Here is a 13,222-nt window from a genome sequence, read left to right as displayed (position 1 = left end):
ACATTCCATTAAATAGAAGAACCACTACCAAGAGCCAACACAGTTGAAAAATGGTTAATTTTTTTTTTTATAACCCATCATTAATTACAAATGTAAGATACAGCCCATATCAGCAAGCCAATGGACAGCCTCATATTTTCTTTCAAAACAGTGGGCACTAGAGACAGTTTATAGAATTAACTGAAGGTTCTGGCATGACTGCAAGTGTGTCACAGCACGGGCACTTGTGAGCAAAGAGTCAGAAATATCTTCAAAGGCAGAGAAGACCCCAGTAGGTCCCCTGATGGCTAAACAGGAGGTGGAGGATTTGTGAATAGATTCCTTGCCTAGGAAAGATTAAAACAGTCTAGTCAAGGCAAACCAAGCCAGGGCAGCACAACCACTAGAAGCTCCACCTCGCCAGTTTTGAGTCCAGGGAAAACATGGCTACAGCCATCAAAATTTTAAGTCTATTTCTGTTTCTTCAGGTTTGTTCTTTTTCTTGGCTGCTTCTTTGGTCTCTGCACAGCATTCTTAACCCTGGCAGGCGGCAGTCTGAGCGTTATTTCACTGTCCTCTGCATCACCATCCGCCTGGGAAGCTTTCCGGCGCTCGAGCACTGTTGGAGTACAGACTGGAGTAGGATCCTGAAGAGATCAGAAAAACAGGATTCATTGCAAAGCATCTGCCAGAGAAAGTTGTCACTGCCTCTGTGGTACCACACGGCACCTCAGTCCAGCTCTCCTTCAGAACTTCCACATGTTAAGGGAAATTGTTTTCTTTTTATAACTAGCTATTTCTGTAGACGGTATTTCTTCGGACAAAACTGTCATCTCCAAAAAGGTATATGTGAAAGGCAAATGTAAATTAATTAACATTTTCTAACATGTCATTATACACATTTGCTTACTAAACTTTCTATTCCCTGACTCAAAGCACTAAGCAAGCCAAGAAGAAAAGAATGGGGGGGAGAAATATATTTGAGACTGGGATACAGAAATGCCACATTCAAGCCCACAGCAGAACTGAAACATCCCAGCTTCGTTATCTCAGTAAGTTCTCACAACTCAGCTGGCTGAATGTACAAGTTATCTTGTCTTCCTCACAACCAGCCCTGTCCCAATTATCACAAGTAAATCCAGTAACATTAAAAAAACCCCCACAAAACCAAACTCTCAACAGTGATGAAACAAAACAGAAATGTTAATACTTGACAGACTTTTCAGATTGTCAGTGCCCCAAATCTCAGTCCTGATGACCTTAGGTTTCCTTTCATCCTGCTTCTAGTTTTCGCTGGCTTTTGTTTTCAAAATACTGCAATACCATGCCTGGAGCACACAAGGGAGGAGGGACAGTATACCACGTAAAGGGGACAGACAGCACTAGACTGTATTAATGGTTCCAATTCCTTTTTGTCAAAACAGGCTGGTATTATATCGTAGTGCAGGCCAACAGAAAGATGCCACCAAGGAGATCACTTCGTACTGGTTGGAAGCACAGATGTAGGTGGTGTATAGGTGACGGTCCCCAACACCCTGCACTTCTCCTGTGTCAAGTTAGTGATGAATAGCAAAGGCTGACAGCAGACACACTGCTGCCTTGATGCACCTCGGGACCAGCACTGCTGGTTACAACACGCTGAGCAGAAGCCTTTGCTGCTAAATACTCCCATAGGAGAAAGAACTGAGAAGACCCAACCACCCTCCCCCATTCAAAAGTGTTAATCCATCTCAAAGGAGCTACTTTGGCACAAAAAGCTCTCAAGTAAATACTATCCAGGTTTCCAAGTGTTGAAACTGATAAGAATAAACCAGTTGCACACCTGAAACATCTGCCCCAGTGTGAATGGCGGAGTGTGGTGCTGGGCATGACCAGGGCTGTTTGGTCTTACCTGGCTGCTCAAAGAAATGTTCAGTTTTGTCTTCTTGGATGTTTTAACTTTTTTTCTTTTTATAGAAAGCTCTTGTGCAGCCTAGGAAGAAAGACAGATAAGGTGGATCACTACAAACTTTCTTGTGTGAAGATGCAGTCACTTAACAGTATAGAGGTTTCTTTGCTTCATAACTACAAAATCTTTGCTACAGCAATTAGGTTTGAATTAATAAAATGACTTACAGTGCCACAGATCTGGTTTGAACAAACACACCCAAAGCAACATAGGAGCCCCTACTGTGCATTTTAAAAAAGTATCATGTTAAACAGCATTGCTTAAAATTCAAGTACTTCATGCAAGCACTCTGCAAATGAGCAATAGGCTTGGTTAGCTTGGGCAGGGTCTAGGGATGGAAGCTCTAGTCTTGGGATCTGCCTTTAAATACCTACCCTGCCAAAGCCCCTGTCACTCTTCTGTGATCTACACACAAATATTAAAACCACAGAATATCCAACTGCTTATACTAACAGAAGAAACATCTTCCCGTTGCTGTTACTTATTTACTTCTCTAAAAGCAAACCCACACGAACAAGTAGTACAACCCAACACTACAGTAACTTCCAAGAGCTTCTATACCGTTCTTTAAAGCATGTAAGTCTCTCTGGTGCACCAGCTCTTTTACCAGTTCCACACAAAACACAGGATTTTCTTGTATTTAGCACAACCTTAGAATCAAGTTTTGCATAAAACACTCATCAAAACGATGCCAAACTTACAAATCCTGGGAAGTCATAATCGAGCCCCTTTTCAGCCAGTCTCTTCCGTAAAAGTCTCTCCTTTCGTAGCAGTCGCTTTGTCATCTTTGCCTTCTGAACAAGCGAACGTATCCTATTGTACCGCCTGACCGCTGGCTGAGAAGGCTTCCGAAATATTTTGTTACTGTTTATGAAGAGGTTTTCATGGACCCTTTCAGGAGGCATGAACTGACCTGTATCATAAACATATGACATCAAGTTATAGCAGAGCTACGCTTCTCACCCAATGTACTCACATAACGCTATTCAGTTCTTGTTATAACATTATCCACTGCTGCAGCAGAGCACTAGTACGGCATGTTAAGAACACAGAAGATGGAAAGTAACTATTCACCAGCAAAAGAACTGATAATGGGTGGATGGAAGAAAACGCTTTTTCAGTTTCACCCAGAAACAGTCAGAGAAATTTATTTTTCAAAAGTTGATGCACATATTTAGCTCATAATCCTTTACAAAGCAAGTGCTGCTATCTCCACGTCTGAGAAACTTGCTGATTAATCTTTTAATCAATCAAAAAAACCCCTTATGTCTAACTACACACACTGCAGAAGCATTTATAACTGTTGCAGCATTTAAAAGCCCCAGAGATTCTCCAAACAGTCCAAAAACATAACACAATAATGACAAATTTCCTTTGCACATTAGAGGACTTGCACTGTAGCTTATACTTACACTTTAGCAGTCTTTCAGAAAACAGGTAGTTGTTCATTGTGTCTGCAACAATCTTAGCCACGTCATCGGACTCAAACTCTATAAATCCGTAGCCTTTGCTACCTCCAGTCTGCAAGCAACAACAGAAAGAAATCTGAAACAATGCTTCGACACCTGAAGAATTACTGTAAATTATTTCATGCTTCTGAAATCATAGCCCACTCAGATAAACACAATTTCATAAAGTTCAGTAAAATCATGGATTACATTTAGTCCTAAACTGGTATGAAATTTTTGGTAAATATATATTTGCACATGAAACAAACTGCTTACCAATACCTATTTGCCAGAAAAAAGCTGCCCTGTGTTGCTGCTGTTCTGTTGTTGCTACCAAGCATATGTAGCAATATTATAATGTGATGATAAATCCATAAATGAGAAGTTAAATTTATTGAGCACAAACGAACAAGAAATCTAAGACGGAATCTCTTCCATGACGCTTCACCTACCACCTTGAATCAGCATATTCTGGCAACACTTGTCACATAAGCGTATTTACTTTTGCAGAAAAGGGGCTACATTAACTGTCGGTGAAACTGCTGCTTTGCAGTCATAGAATCATAGAACGGTTTGGGTTGGAGGGAACCTTTAACGATCATCCCTGAGACAATGCCTCATATGCCGTCTATCAGCCTAATACTCGTTTGGCAAGTCTTATTTTCAGGACACCATTATGCATGGTGCCCCCCTCTGCCCACTCATGAAACTGCAACAAAGTTTTCCACGTGGTGCGCACCAAAAGGCCGAAGGAAGCAAAGCGGCAAGTTCAGAAGCGCCCAGCGCTCTCAGCGAGGGGCGCAGGCCAAGCGGCCGGGGCCGGGCCGGGCAGGCGCGGCGCTTTACCTTCTTACTCCTGGAGAGCCGGAGCCGCGTCACCGTCCCGAACTGCCCGAAGTACTCGTAGATCTGCGGCTCGCAGAGCCCCCGCGGGAGGTGCCCCACGTACACCACGCCCGGTGTCAGTTCCTCCTGCAGGGCACAAAGCAGCCGCGTCAGGACGGGTCGGGTCGGGTTGGGCCGGGCCAGGCCAGGCCAGGCCAGGCTAGGCTAGGCCAGGCCAGGCCAGGCCAGGCTAGGCCAGGCCGCTCCCGCCCCGCGACAGGGCCCCGCTCACCTTGGCCGCCCGGCTGTTGCGGACCTGCTGCACCTTCTGCTGGAACTCGCGCTGCAGCCGCGGCTCCAAGGCCAGGAACGAAGACGCTGCCGGTGCGGGAGCAACCACGGCTGCCGACTCGGCCTCAGCGGCCGCCATGCTGCCCTCGCCGCCGCCGGAAGGGCGTCACTCCCCTCGCACGCGGTGTCGCGCAGCGGCGTGCAGGCGCAGAACAACGGGGCGCTGTCTCCTAGCAACAGAGCTGCCGCTCGCCCGCCCCCCCCCCCCCCGCACGACGTCGCGTAGCAACGCGGCGCCGTCGTCACCAGGCAGCGGGGCCCTCGCGCGGACCGGGTGGGGCGGCGGCCTCCCGAGGTCCAGCCCCGCCGCACTGGGAGCGGGGCCCTTGAAACACGGACACCCTGCCTGGGACGAGGAGCTCCTTACCGGCACTTGTGCCGCCCCCTCCGCCACGCTCTGGCTCCTCCGGCCGCTCAGGCAGTGTGCGGGGCAGCCCCCGCGCCGGCGGCACAGTAGGCCCTCTACGGGTGCGGGAGGCCCCAGAGGCGGCGGCGGGCACCATGTCGGTGAGCGACATGTTCATCGCGCTGCAGGGCGTCCTCACCGCCGACCAGGACATCCGTGAGGTGGGCGCGGGGCTGGGTCCGGGGGCGCGGGGCCTGGGTGCCTCGCTGCCTCGCCTGACGGCGCCCTGTCTCCGCAGGAGATCCGGAAGGTGGTGCAGGCGCTGGAGCAGACGGCCCGGGAGATCCTCACGCTGCTGCAGGGCGTGCACCAGGGAGCTGGCTTCCAGGACAGTGAGTCCCGCCCTCCGCCCCACCCTGGGGAAAGCCGTTTGGCGGGGGAGGGGTGCTGGAGGTACCCCCCAGGGTACGCGACCCCCTCCGTCGTGGGCGCTCCTCGGGTGCCCTGCGTAGGCCTCATCTGGAGTATTGTGTCCAGTTCTGAGCTCCCCAGTTCGAGGGAGACAGGGAACTTTTGGGGAGAGTCCAACGGGGGGCTACGAGGATGATTAAGGGACTGGAACATCTCTCGTATGAGGAAAGACTGAGAGACCTGGGGCTGTTTAGTCTGGAGAAGAGAAGGCTGAGAGGGGACCTTATCAATGTCTGTAAATCTCTGAAGGGTGGCTGTCAGGAGGATGGAGCCAGTCTCTTTTCAGTAGTGCCCAGTGACAGGACAAGGGACAATGGGCACAAACTGTAGCACAGGAAGTTCCACCTCAATGTGAAGAAAAAATTCTTTACCGTGAGGGTGACAGAGCACTGGCACAGGCTGCCCAGAGAGGCTGTGGAGTCTTCTTCTCTGGAGACCTTCCAAACCCGACTGGACGGATTCCTGTGCAGCCTGCCCTGGGTGATCCTGCCTTGGCAGGGGGGTTGGACCAGATGATTTTCAGAGGTCCCTTCCAACCCCTACCATTCTGTGATTCTGTAGGCTTCTTAACAGCTGCTGGTGGGGGTGGCCAGCTGGGAGGTTTCAAGCCAGGTTAAGTAGAAAAGCTGCCGTTCATCCTTGGGGAACACCATTCTTCCCCGTTTTCCCCTCCCCGGGTCAGTGTTTCACTGTCCCAGGGTAGCAGAGTCAGTGCTTTATGCAGGTCTTCCCTTTCTGCATTGCTGAATTAGCTCATAGGTTTCCCTTTAAGCGACTTGCAGGTAGGTTTTTGTCTTCTAAATTTACTGTCACCTATTGGGCCTTTGTATCTGTGTCCCTTTCCTCACCTCTTCACCCCACCCCCTAAAAAGCTGTGATCATGAACGCTCTTGGGGGTGTTCAGGATGGTGTGGGAAGGGGGGGCCTTTAGTCTTTTTTGTACAAGACTACATATGCGTGTATGTAAAATCTGCTTAATGTTGCAAAATATAAAGGGAATTTGTAAAGGCTGATAAAGCAGGAGCTGTCCTTGATGTATGTTTGAGTGGCAGCAGGAATTGTTCTGCTGTTCTTGAGGTTTTGGGTTGGAGCTCACCTGGTTCCTTGCTTTCAATCCAGGTTTCTTTAAGATGTTTGACATAATGTTTCTGAGCCAACCCATTCCCTCCAGGGCATGAGAACTGGTACTACAAACCTAGATGCCAAATGTGCCTTTCCTGCTCCCCTCATCCCCATTTTTAGACTTATTTGTGAAAAAAAAAGTGGAATAATCATTTTTTCCCTTAAATATGTAACTTAAAAGCTATTTTTTTTCAAATCAATGAATGTCTCCTAAGAAGAAGCAACCATTCTGACTTTTCTGGAAACTCTTGAGAGGAATTTGGGAAGGGGAGACATCTGGCAGGTGGCCCTTTGAAGGTGAATAGAAGAACGAACGTCACCAGGTGCTGTTTTATTAACCTGCAGAGCTGAACGGTTGTTATCAGCCTGATGATGTTCACTGGCACACTTGTACTGGAGCTGGAGGCCTGAGATCTCTCTGGCCTCCCTGAGGGTGTGTGTTTAGCAACATGCGACACTTGGGGTTTGACCTCTGCTGGCAAGTGCAACTTCCACCTACTTAGGAAATCTGTCAGTGCCAAAAATTAGAACTGCTAATTGGCTAATTCACACAAGCATACCCTCATTTTTCTAAGCCGAGTAAACCTGTGGATGTTGTGACAGCTATTTTGTGCGGGTGACAAGGTCAGGGGTTGCTTTGCAGCATTTAATAGTAGAGGCCTGTGTCTGGATCAGGGTATATTCACTTGATTTTTAATTCTGGGAGAGAACTGGTCCTGGAACTTGCAGAGTCTGAGAAGAGATTTGGAAGAGTTAAAGTTAAAAAAAAAAAAAAAAAGCTCATCTTATAATTCTTATAATATCAAAGATAATGAATGTATGCTTAATAGCTTAGGAGTTAACTCATAATAATAGACTTGTCAGTTTGTCATCGATTCCAAGTGTAATAAAGTCAATAAAGGTTTAGATTAACAAAGGTTTACAGCAGAATAATATAATGCCAGTTAACAGAAGGATTGTTAGGGGGATAAATAGCACTTGTCAGATGTCATGTGTTTAGATTACAGTTTTATTTGATAATGGTTGTAGTTCTGCAGCATAGTGCTCTTAAATAGCTGTTTGGCTTACTACAGCATCTCATTTGTTGAGTGAGTACCACATTCTGACTAAGAAACTAGAATGATTCTTCCTTAGTAGATTAAAAAGGGATAAATGATGACTCTTGTAACTGAAAGAGAAGATTATTCATTGCAATGGAGTTGTGGCTAGACTTCGTAGCATCAAGATTTTTTAGCCTTGTGTTTATTTATTCCAAGATGTAAGGAAAACTATTAACACCCTTAAAGTATTGAACTATAATAATATTAAATTATAAATTAACTATATAAACTAATAACTAATTAATAAAAAATGAAAAGTACAAATAATTACTACAAGTTCATAGGTGACAGAGTAACTAACAATGCTTGGTGACTGCAGCCATATTGCTGTGGATGGTTTAAGCTGGTGCCTCTACCAACAGAAGCTGTACCGCTTGTTGTGCCCCCTCCCTTGTGCCAGCATAAGTGGGAGACACCTTTTTCCCCCATAGTCTGCTGGTTGATCCTTTGTCATTCTTGCATCATCAATTGAGGCAAAGTGCTGAAAACTCAAGTGGAGAACGGAGAGCTGGTGAAAACAGGTAAAGGATTTGCACTGGGCTGAGCAATCTGTCCTACCAAAGAGAAGGATACGGGGTGGCATGAGCTCTGTTAATAGAACTATGGGATAGCTGGAAGATGGAGATTGATGGAGAGCAGTTTCCTGTACCAGTCAGTGGTATTTAAAACCTTATCTTGCACAATGCCTTTCCTCTGTTCTCCAGGGACTTAAAATATCTCTTGGCTAAACCTGTTTTCATGGACTTTTTCATCTAACCTCTTTCAGTGTGGGGCAGACGCCTACCCACAGACATGGTGCCAGCTTCTCTGTGGGCTCTCTCTGCACCAAGCATGAAATTGTGCTTAGCTGTGAGATAAGCAGTTTCAGTCATAGCCTTTATTTGGCTGTGGGGAAGCGGGAGGTAAAACCAGCAGAGCCTCAGGCCAGCAGCCTCCGCAACAGGGTTAGAGGATCTCTCTCCTTCTGCTCCCTCTGCCCCTTGTCCAAAACGGAGTTGGAGAACTGCTCAGAAATCTGTTCAGGGCAGCACGTGCTGCAGCCTGCTGTTAGCTGACGTGAGTCTGAGTGACAGGTAGGGTCTTCAGAGGCTGAAAGTCAACTTAATATATCTTTGTTCTTGAAACAGGTTATGTTAAGTTTGGGAAATGTCAGTGGTAGTATGTTAAGGATGCATGAGGATAGTTTGAAGTTGGGAGGTTATGTGTGTATCGTTGGGTGCTGTTGTCTGAAACTTTACCATAAAGATTGTTTATTTTTATAAAAAGTTCCTCTGGCAGAAGCCAAAATGCAAAATTATGCCTTACTTGGTGCACAGCTGCCACGTCACAGCTTTCCATGGCAGAAACCATAGTCCAAGGACGGTGTTTGAAGGGCAGCTTCATACATTTCTTTCATCCTGGCTGCACACGGAGCATTTTCACCTTCTGCTTCCTGAAGCTTTTATTTTTAAGTGTTCCCCCTTTTTTTTAACAGAAATTATGCTTTACTAATTGAGAGAACTTTATTTTAAACATGCTTAAGTGGCTCCTAGTAGGGCTTGTTTGATAAAAATCATTCATCACAGCTTTCAGATTTAGCTTCTGTGATCTTGTTTAAATAATTCTGGCTTCTGTGCATCAAGATGCAGGAGAACCTGTCAGGTTGATCTTCTGCCTTCCTTGGGTTATGACCAGGATTTCTGAGAAGGCTGCAGTTGAGAAGTACTGGTATGATGAGTTCTGTTGGGCCCTGGTACTGCGGGTGCAGTGTGGCTGTAACTCGTATCAGTAAACGGGAGGTGGCAGTGGTTCGTACATATGCGAGAGACCATTTCTCTGCAGAGGTATAGCATACGTTGGACAGGTTAAAACCCAGTTTCTTCAAATACATTGCTTGAAAGCAGGAAATGCAGTTTCCTGAAGGGATGTTGCACCTCATCTAACCGAACTTGGATTGATAAGAAAAAAAAAAAAATCCTAAGATTCTAAAATGGAGAAAGAGAAGTTGCTTTTCCTTTGACTGTATGAGTCATGTGGCAGTGGCACCGCTTGGTGTACATGCTTTCTATGGGGCTGGCTGTGTGCAGTGCCGTTCTGTTGCTTGTGATCTGGTTGTTCCTGGTTTTTTTTCCTGAACCATTGCATTAAGGCGCTCTCCAGAATGTTTTGTTTCTCTGACACCTGTACAACCCAACTAGCTGCCCCTTTCTCTTACTCCATCCACACAGCTAAACCAAAAAATGTCCCCTTACCAGCTCACACCTGATCTCTGCAGCATGCTTCCTCCTGCAGCAGCGCTGCTGCTCCAGAGCACTGCTGTATGGGTGGACTTGTAGCATGGGGCTTTAACTGTGTCACTGCTCTTGCTGGCTCCCTCGCTCCCCCCCAGTATCTGTTGCCATAGTCTCAGCTCTTCTGTGTTTACAGACCCTCGCACAAAATTGCCTCTCTGCACCTCAGATGAGGTCTGATGCTTGACCCCTTTTTCAGCTGTTTGTCATGTCTCCTTCAGCATTGCTTGTTTGTCACCCTGCTCAGCATGTCGCCTGGCTCCTTTGCTCGTTGGTTCATTCCACAGACAAACACCACATTGACTGTGTGTTCCTCCACTCCTGCATCCGTCTGTATCCCCCGTTGCCTCTTGGTCTGTAGGTTGTGTGGCCTTTCCAGTGTTTTCTTCTGTCAGTGCCCATTACAGAATAGGTTCTTCATCCATGACATAACTTTTATAGCAACAATAATTACTCATGATTAGCAGTGATTCTTAAATAACACTGGGCCATCCTGGCTCAAGTTCAAAACTAAGGACTAGAGGCAGATTAGACAGCTCAAAATTCAGGAATATTTCTCCTCTACCTGTGTGACTCATGGTGGGACAATGAATATTTTTTAGATTGATTCAAATGTCAATATAGACTATTTCGGACAGCAAAGGAGCACAAACAGTGCTGTCTACACTAGAAAACTCTGCTCACAAAACCCTGTTCTCTGTCACGTACCGAATGTTGCGCTGTTTCTCTTTCCAGTACCAAAGAAATGTCAGAAGGCTCGTGAACACTTTGCTACAGTGAGAACACAGATGCAATCTCTGAAGACCAAGTTTCCCACTGATCAGTATTACAGGTGTGCAGCATCACAGCCAGATATGGATATGGGAATTGCCTGGGCATAGGTGGCATCATTACCTTGGAAGAACGATTTAAAGGTTTATGGGCTGAATGCTTCTTTTTGTTTGAAAAGTAAATCATGGTAGAGAAGTGTGAGGTTTATTATCAGCATAGATAAAAAATACTTTTGCTCAAACACTTTATCTATAACTTTTCACTAAAAATATCCAATATTCTTTTTCTAGAAGCTTTTTTAAAAAAGAAAAGGGAAAGTTTAAGAAATTGGTGTTCTGTTGGAGCTGCCCTTGTTTCTGGGAGCAGGGCATTTGCTGCTCCATTAGTTGCAGTTAAGTTAGGTTTGGGGCATTTCTGAAAACAGAGCTCTCGGTCTGTCATGAAATGGCTGTGTGATAGTGCAGATGCTAAATGAAGCTGTCACCTTTGTGTTTTGTTTGCTGCCAGAAGGGGACAGTGTAGCAAATGTTCTAGCAAGAACATTTCAAAGAACAAGAATCCTGTCAGCTCAGATCTGCTGAGGGAAGATGGGAGGGAAAGCCCTGGTTGTCTTGAACTGAGTAGGGGTGTGAGAGGCATGAGCAATGCTTGCATCCGGTGCAGTATCCTGGGGGTGAAGTCCTGGAGTACCAAGGAGATGACTTTAAGCTGGTGTCATTTTGATAAGCCAAAAATATTGCAAAGCCCTATGTGTAAAGGTGGAAAACATAATGTATACATAATGTATGCTTGTTGCCTAGCTCTCCAGTAATAGATGTCACTTATTTATACCTTGACTTGGTGTTTTCTTCAACAGATTTCATGAGCACTGGAGGTTTGTGCTTCAGCGGTTGGTGTTTCTGGCAGCGTTTGTAGTCTACTTGGAGTCAGAAACATTAGTGACCCGAGAAGCTGTTGCAGAAATACTTGGGAGTAAGTTAATGTTGTAACTGAAGAGAAAACGCTGGTCATGTTTTAAGACATTGTAGCTTTTAGAGGTACAGGGAGACAGCAGAACTTCATTTCCTCCCAAGAAGTAGGTTCCAAACTTTATCTGGTATTTGATTTCATTATGTAAACAACAAATTCTTTAATAAGGTGGAAATCAGCAAACCTAATGTGAACAAAAGTATTTACCCATTAGTAAGTTCTTCATCAATGGGGATTATTCATTCAAATTGTGTACATCTACCAGAGGAGTAATACAAAGATGAAAGCTTATTTTTCTCCCTTTTTGCTTTTGGTGTTTAAAAAGTGTGGAAAAAAGAATAAATTCCTATGCTGTAAGAGAATTCTGTCCTTCCAGAGCAAAGGATTTGAAAATATTTCTCAAAAAAATTACTACAGATCCCTCTCCTATGTATTAATGTAAATTCAGTTATTTTGTTGGATCAATTTTAACCTCTTGCATGTCCAGTTGAGGATGTATGAGATGCTAAATCAAAATGCTGAGAAGAGGCAGTAATCGCACCCCATACAGGAAAAGGCTGGCTTTTATTTTGTAATAGGACTTCATAGATTTGATATTTCAAATCAGCTCCAGTAAACAAATGCAATTTCAAGTCGCTGGTTTTGCTCACGTTCAGTACCACCTGATTACTGCTCTGTTTCATCTTAGTTGAAGCTGATCGAGAGCGGGGCTTTCACCTGGACATTGAAGACTATCTTTCTGGTGTATTAACTCTTGCCAGTGAGCTGGTAAGGAAGATACTCATGCATATATTTGGATTGAGACTGATCTAAAAAGAAATGATGTGTTTTCTAACTTTCCCAAGTTGTTTCTGGAAGTTATGATATGTAACACCTTGATCTGAACTAGCAAACTGCCTTTCTGTATGCCAGAGTTGTTCCTCACTGATATTTTAAGATTTAAACTAGTCACTTGATTGACAAATATCCTGGATTTTCAACAAAAATGTAGATCCAAGTATAAATAATCTGACTGCCTGCAACAAAACTGCCTCACTTGGTAAAGTGACATGGCAATAGTGACATGATTTGGGTTGGTTCCTCTGCTGATGTTCTCCTGTGCGTCCTCTCGTAGGCCAGACTGGCAGTGAACAGCGTCACAGCCGGTGACTATTCTCGCCCTCTCCGCATCTCAACTTTTATCAACGAGCTGGATTCTGGCTTCCGTCTCCTCAACCTGAAGAATGACTCCCTGAGGAAACGCTACGATGGCCTGAAATACGATGTCAAGAAAATTGAGGAAGTGGTTTACGACTTGTCGATCAGAGGACTCAATAAGGAGGCAACAGGTGGTGTGGGTGGAGAGAAATGAAGTATGCTCATTTTAACAGCATCATTGATTACCTCAGATGGTTGCCAATTTAGGAAGCATGCTAGTGAAGCCTTCCTACAGTAGTTTAGAAGAACTGCAGCTGAAAGCTGCTCTCTATTTTCTTACAAAAGGTGTAGTACGGGTGTTAGATCTCAAAATGTTTTGTAAAATCATGTCTAGAATAGGACAGGAGGCTCTCTGTTTCCAGTGGAATGCCTCTGTCAAAACCCATGGTGCCGTTCTGTGCACAGCAGCAATAGTAGTCCGTAAC

The 13,222-nt window shown here is 45.2% G+C and overlaps 2 protein-coding genes across 2 annotated transcripts; one reads left to right on the top strand and one right to left on the bottom strand.

The window, feature by feature from the left end:
• Positions 1–449: 449 nt before the first annotated feature.
• On the bottom strand, positions 450–4,630 carry NIFK (nucleolar protein interacting with the FHA domain of MKI67; the record flags this gene model as incomplete). Its single annotated transcript, XM_082001177.1, has 6 exons — positions 450–626; positions 1,871–1,951; positions 2,629–2,840; positions 3,340–3,448; positions 4,222–4,347; positions 4,493–4,630. 6 exons carry the CDS (start codon positions 4,628–4,630, stop codon positions 450–452), a joined length of 843 nt encoding a protein of 280 aa, XP_081857303.1.
• Positions 4,631–5,052: 422 nt separating this feature from the next.
• On the top strand, positions 5,053–12,951 carry TSN (translin; the record flags this gene model as incomplete). Its single annotated transcript, XM_082001452.1, has 6 exons — positions 5,053–5,118; positions 5,196–5,289; positions 10,596–10,692; positions 11,488–11,603; positions 12,289–12,368; positions 12,715–12,951. The coding sequence occupies 6 exons, from the start codon at positions 5,053–5,055 to the stop codon at positions 12,949–12,951; spliced, it is 690 nt and encodes a 229-aa protein (XP_081857578.1).
• Between the last annotated feature and the right edge of the window lie 271 nt (positions 12,952–13,222).

Source organism: Phaethon aethereus, assembly GCF_964289735.1.
Source record: "Phaethon aethereus genome assembly, chromosome: 6".
Lineage (NCBI taxonomy): Eukaryota > Metazoa > Chordata > Aves > Phaethontiformes > Phaethontidae > Phaethon > Phaethon aethereus.
The sequence above is the reverse complement of the archived record's forward strand: the minus strand, read 5'-3'. Positions and strand labels throughout refer to the sequence as shown.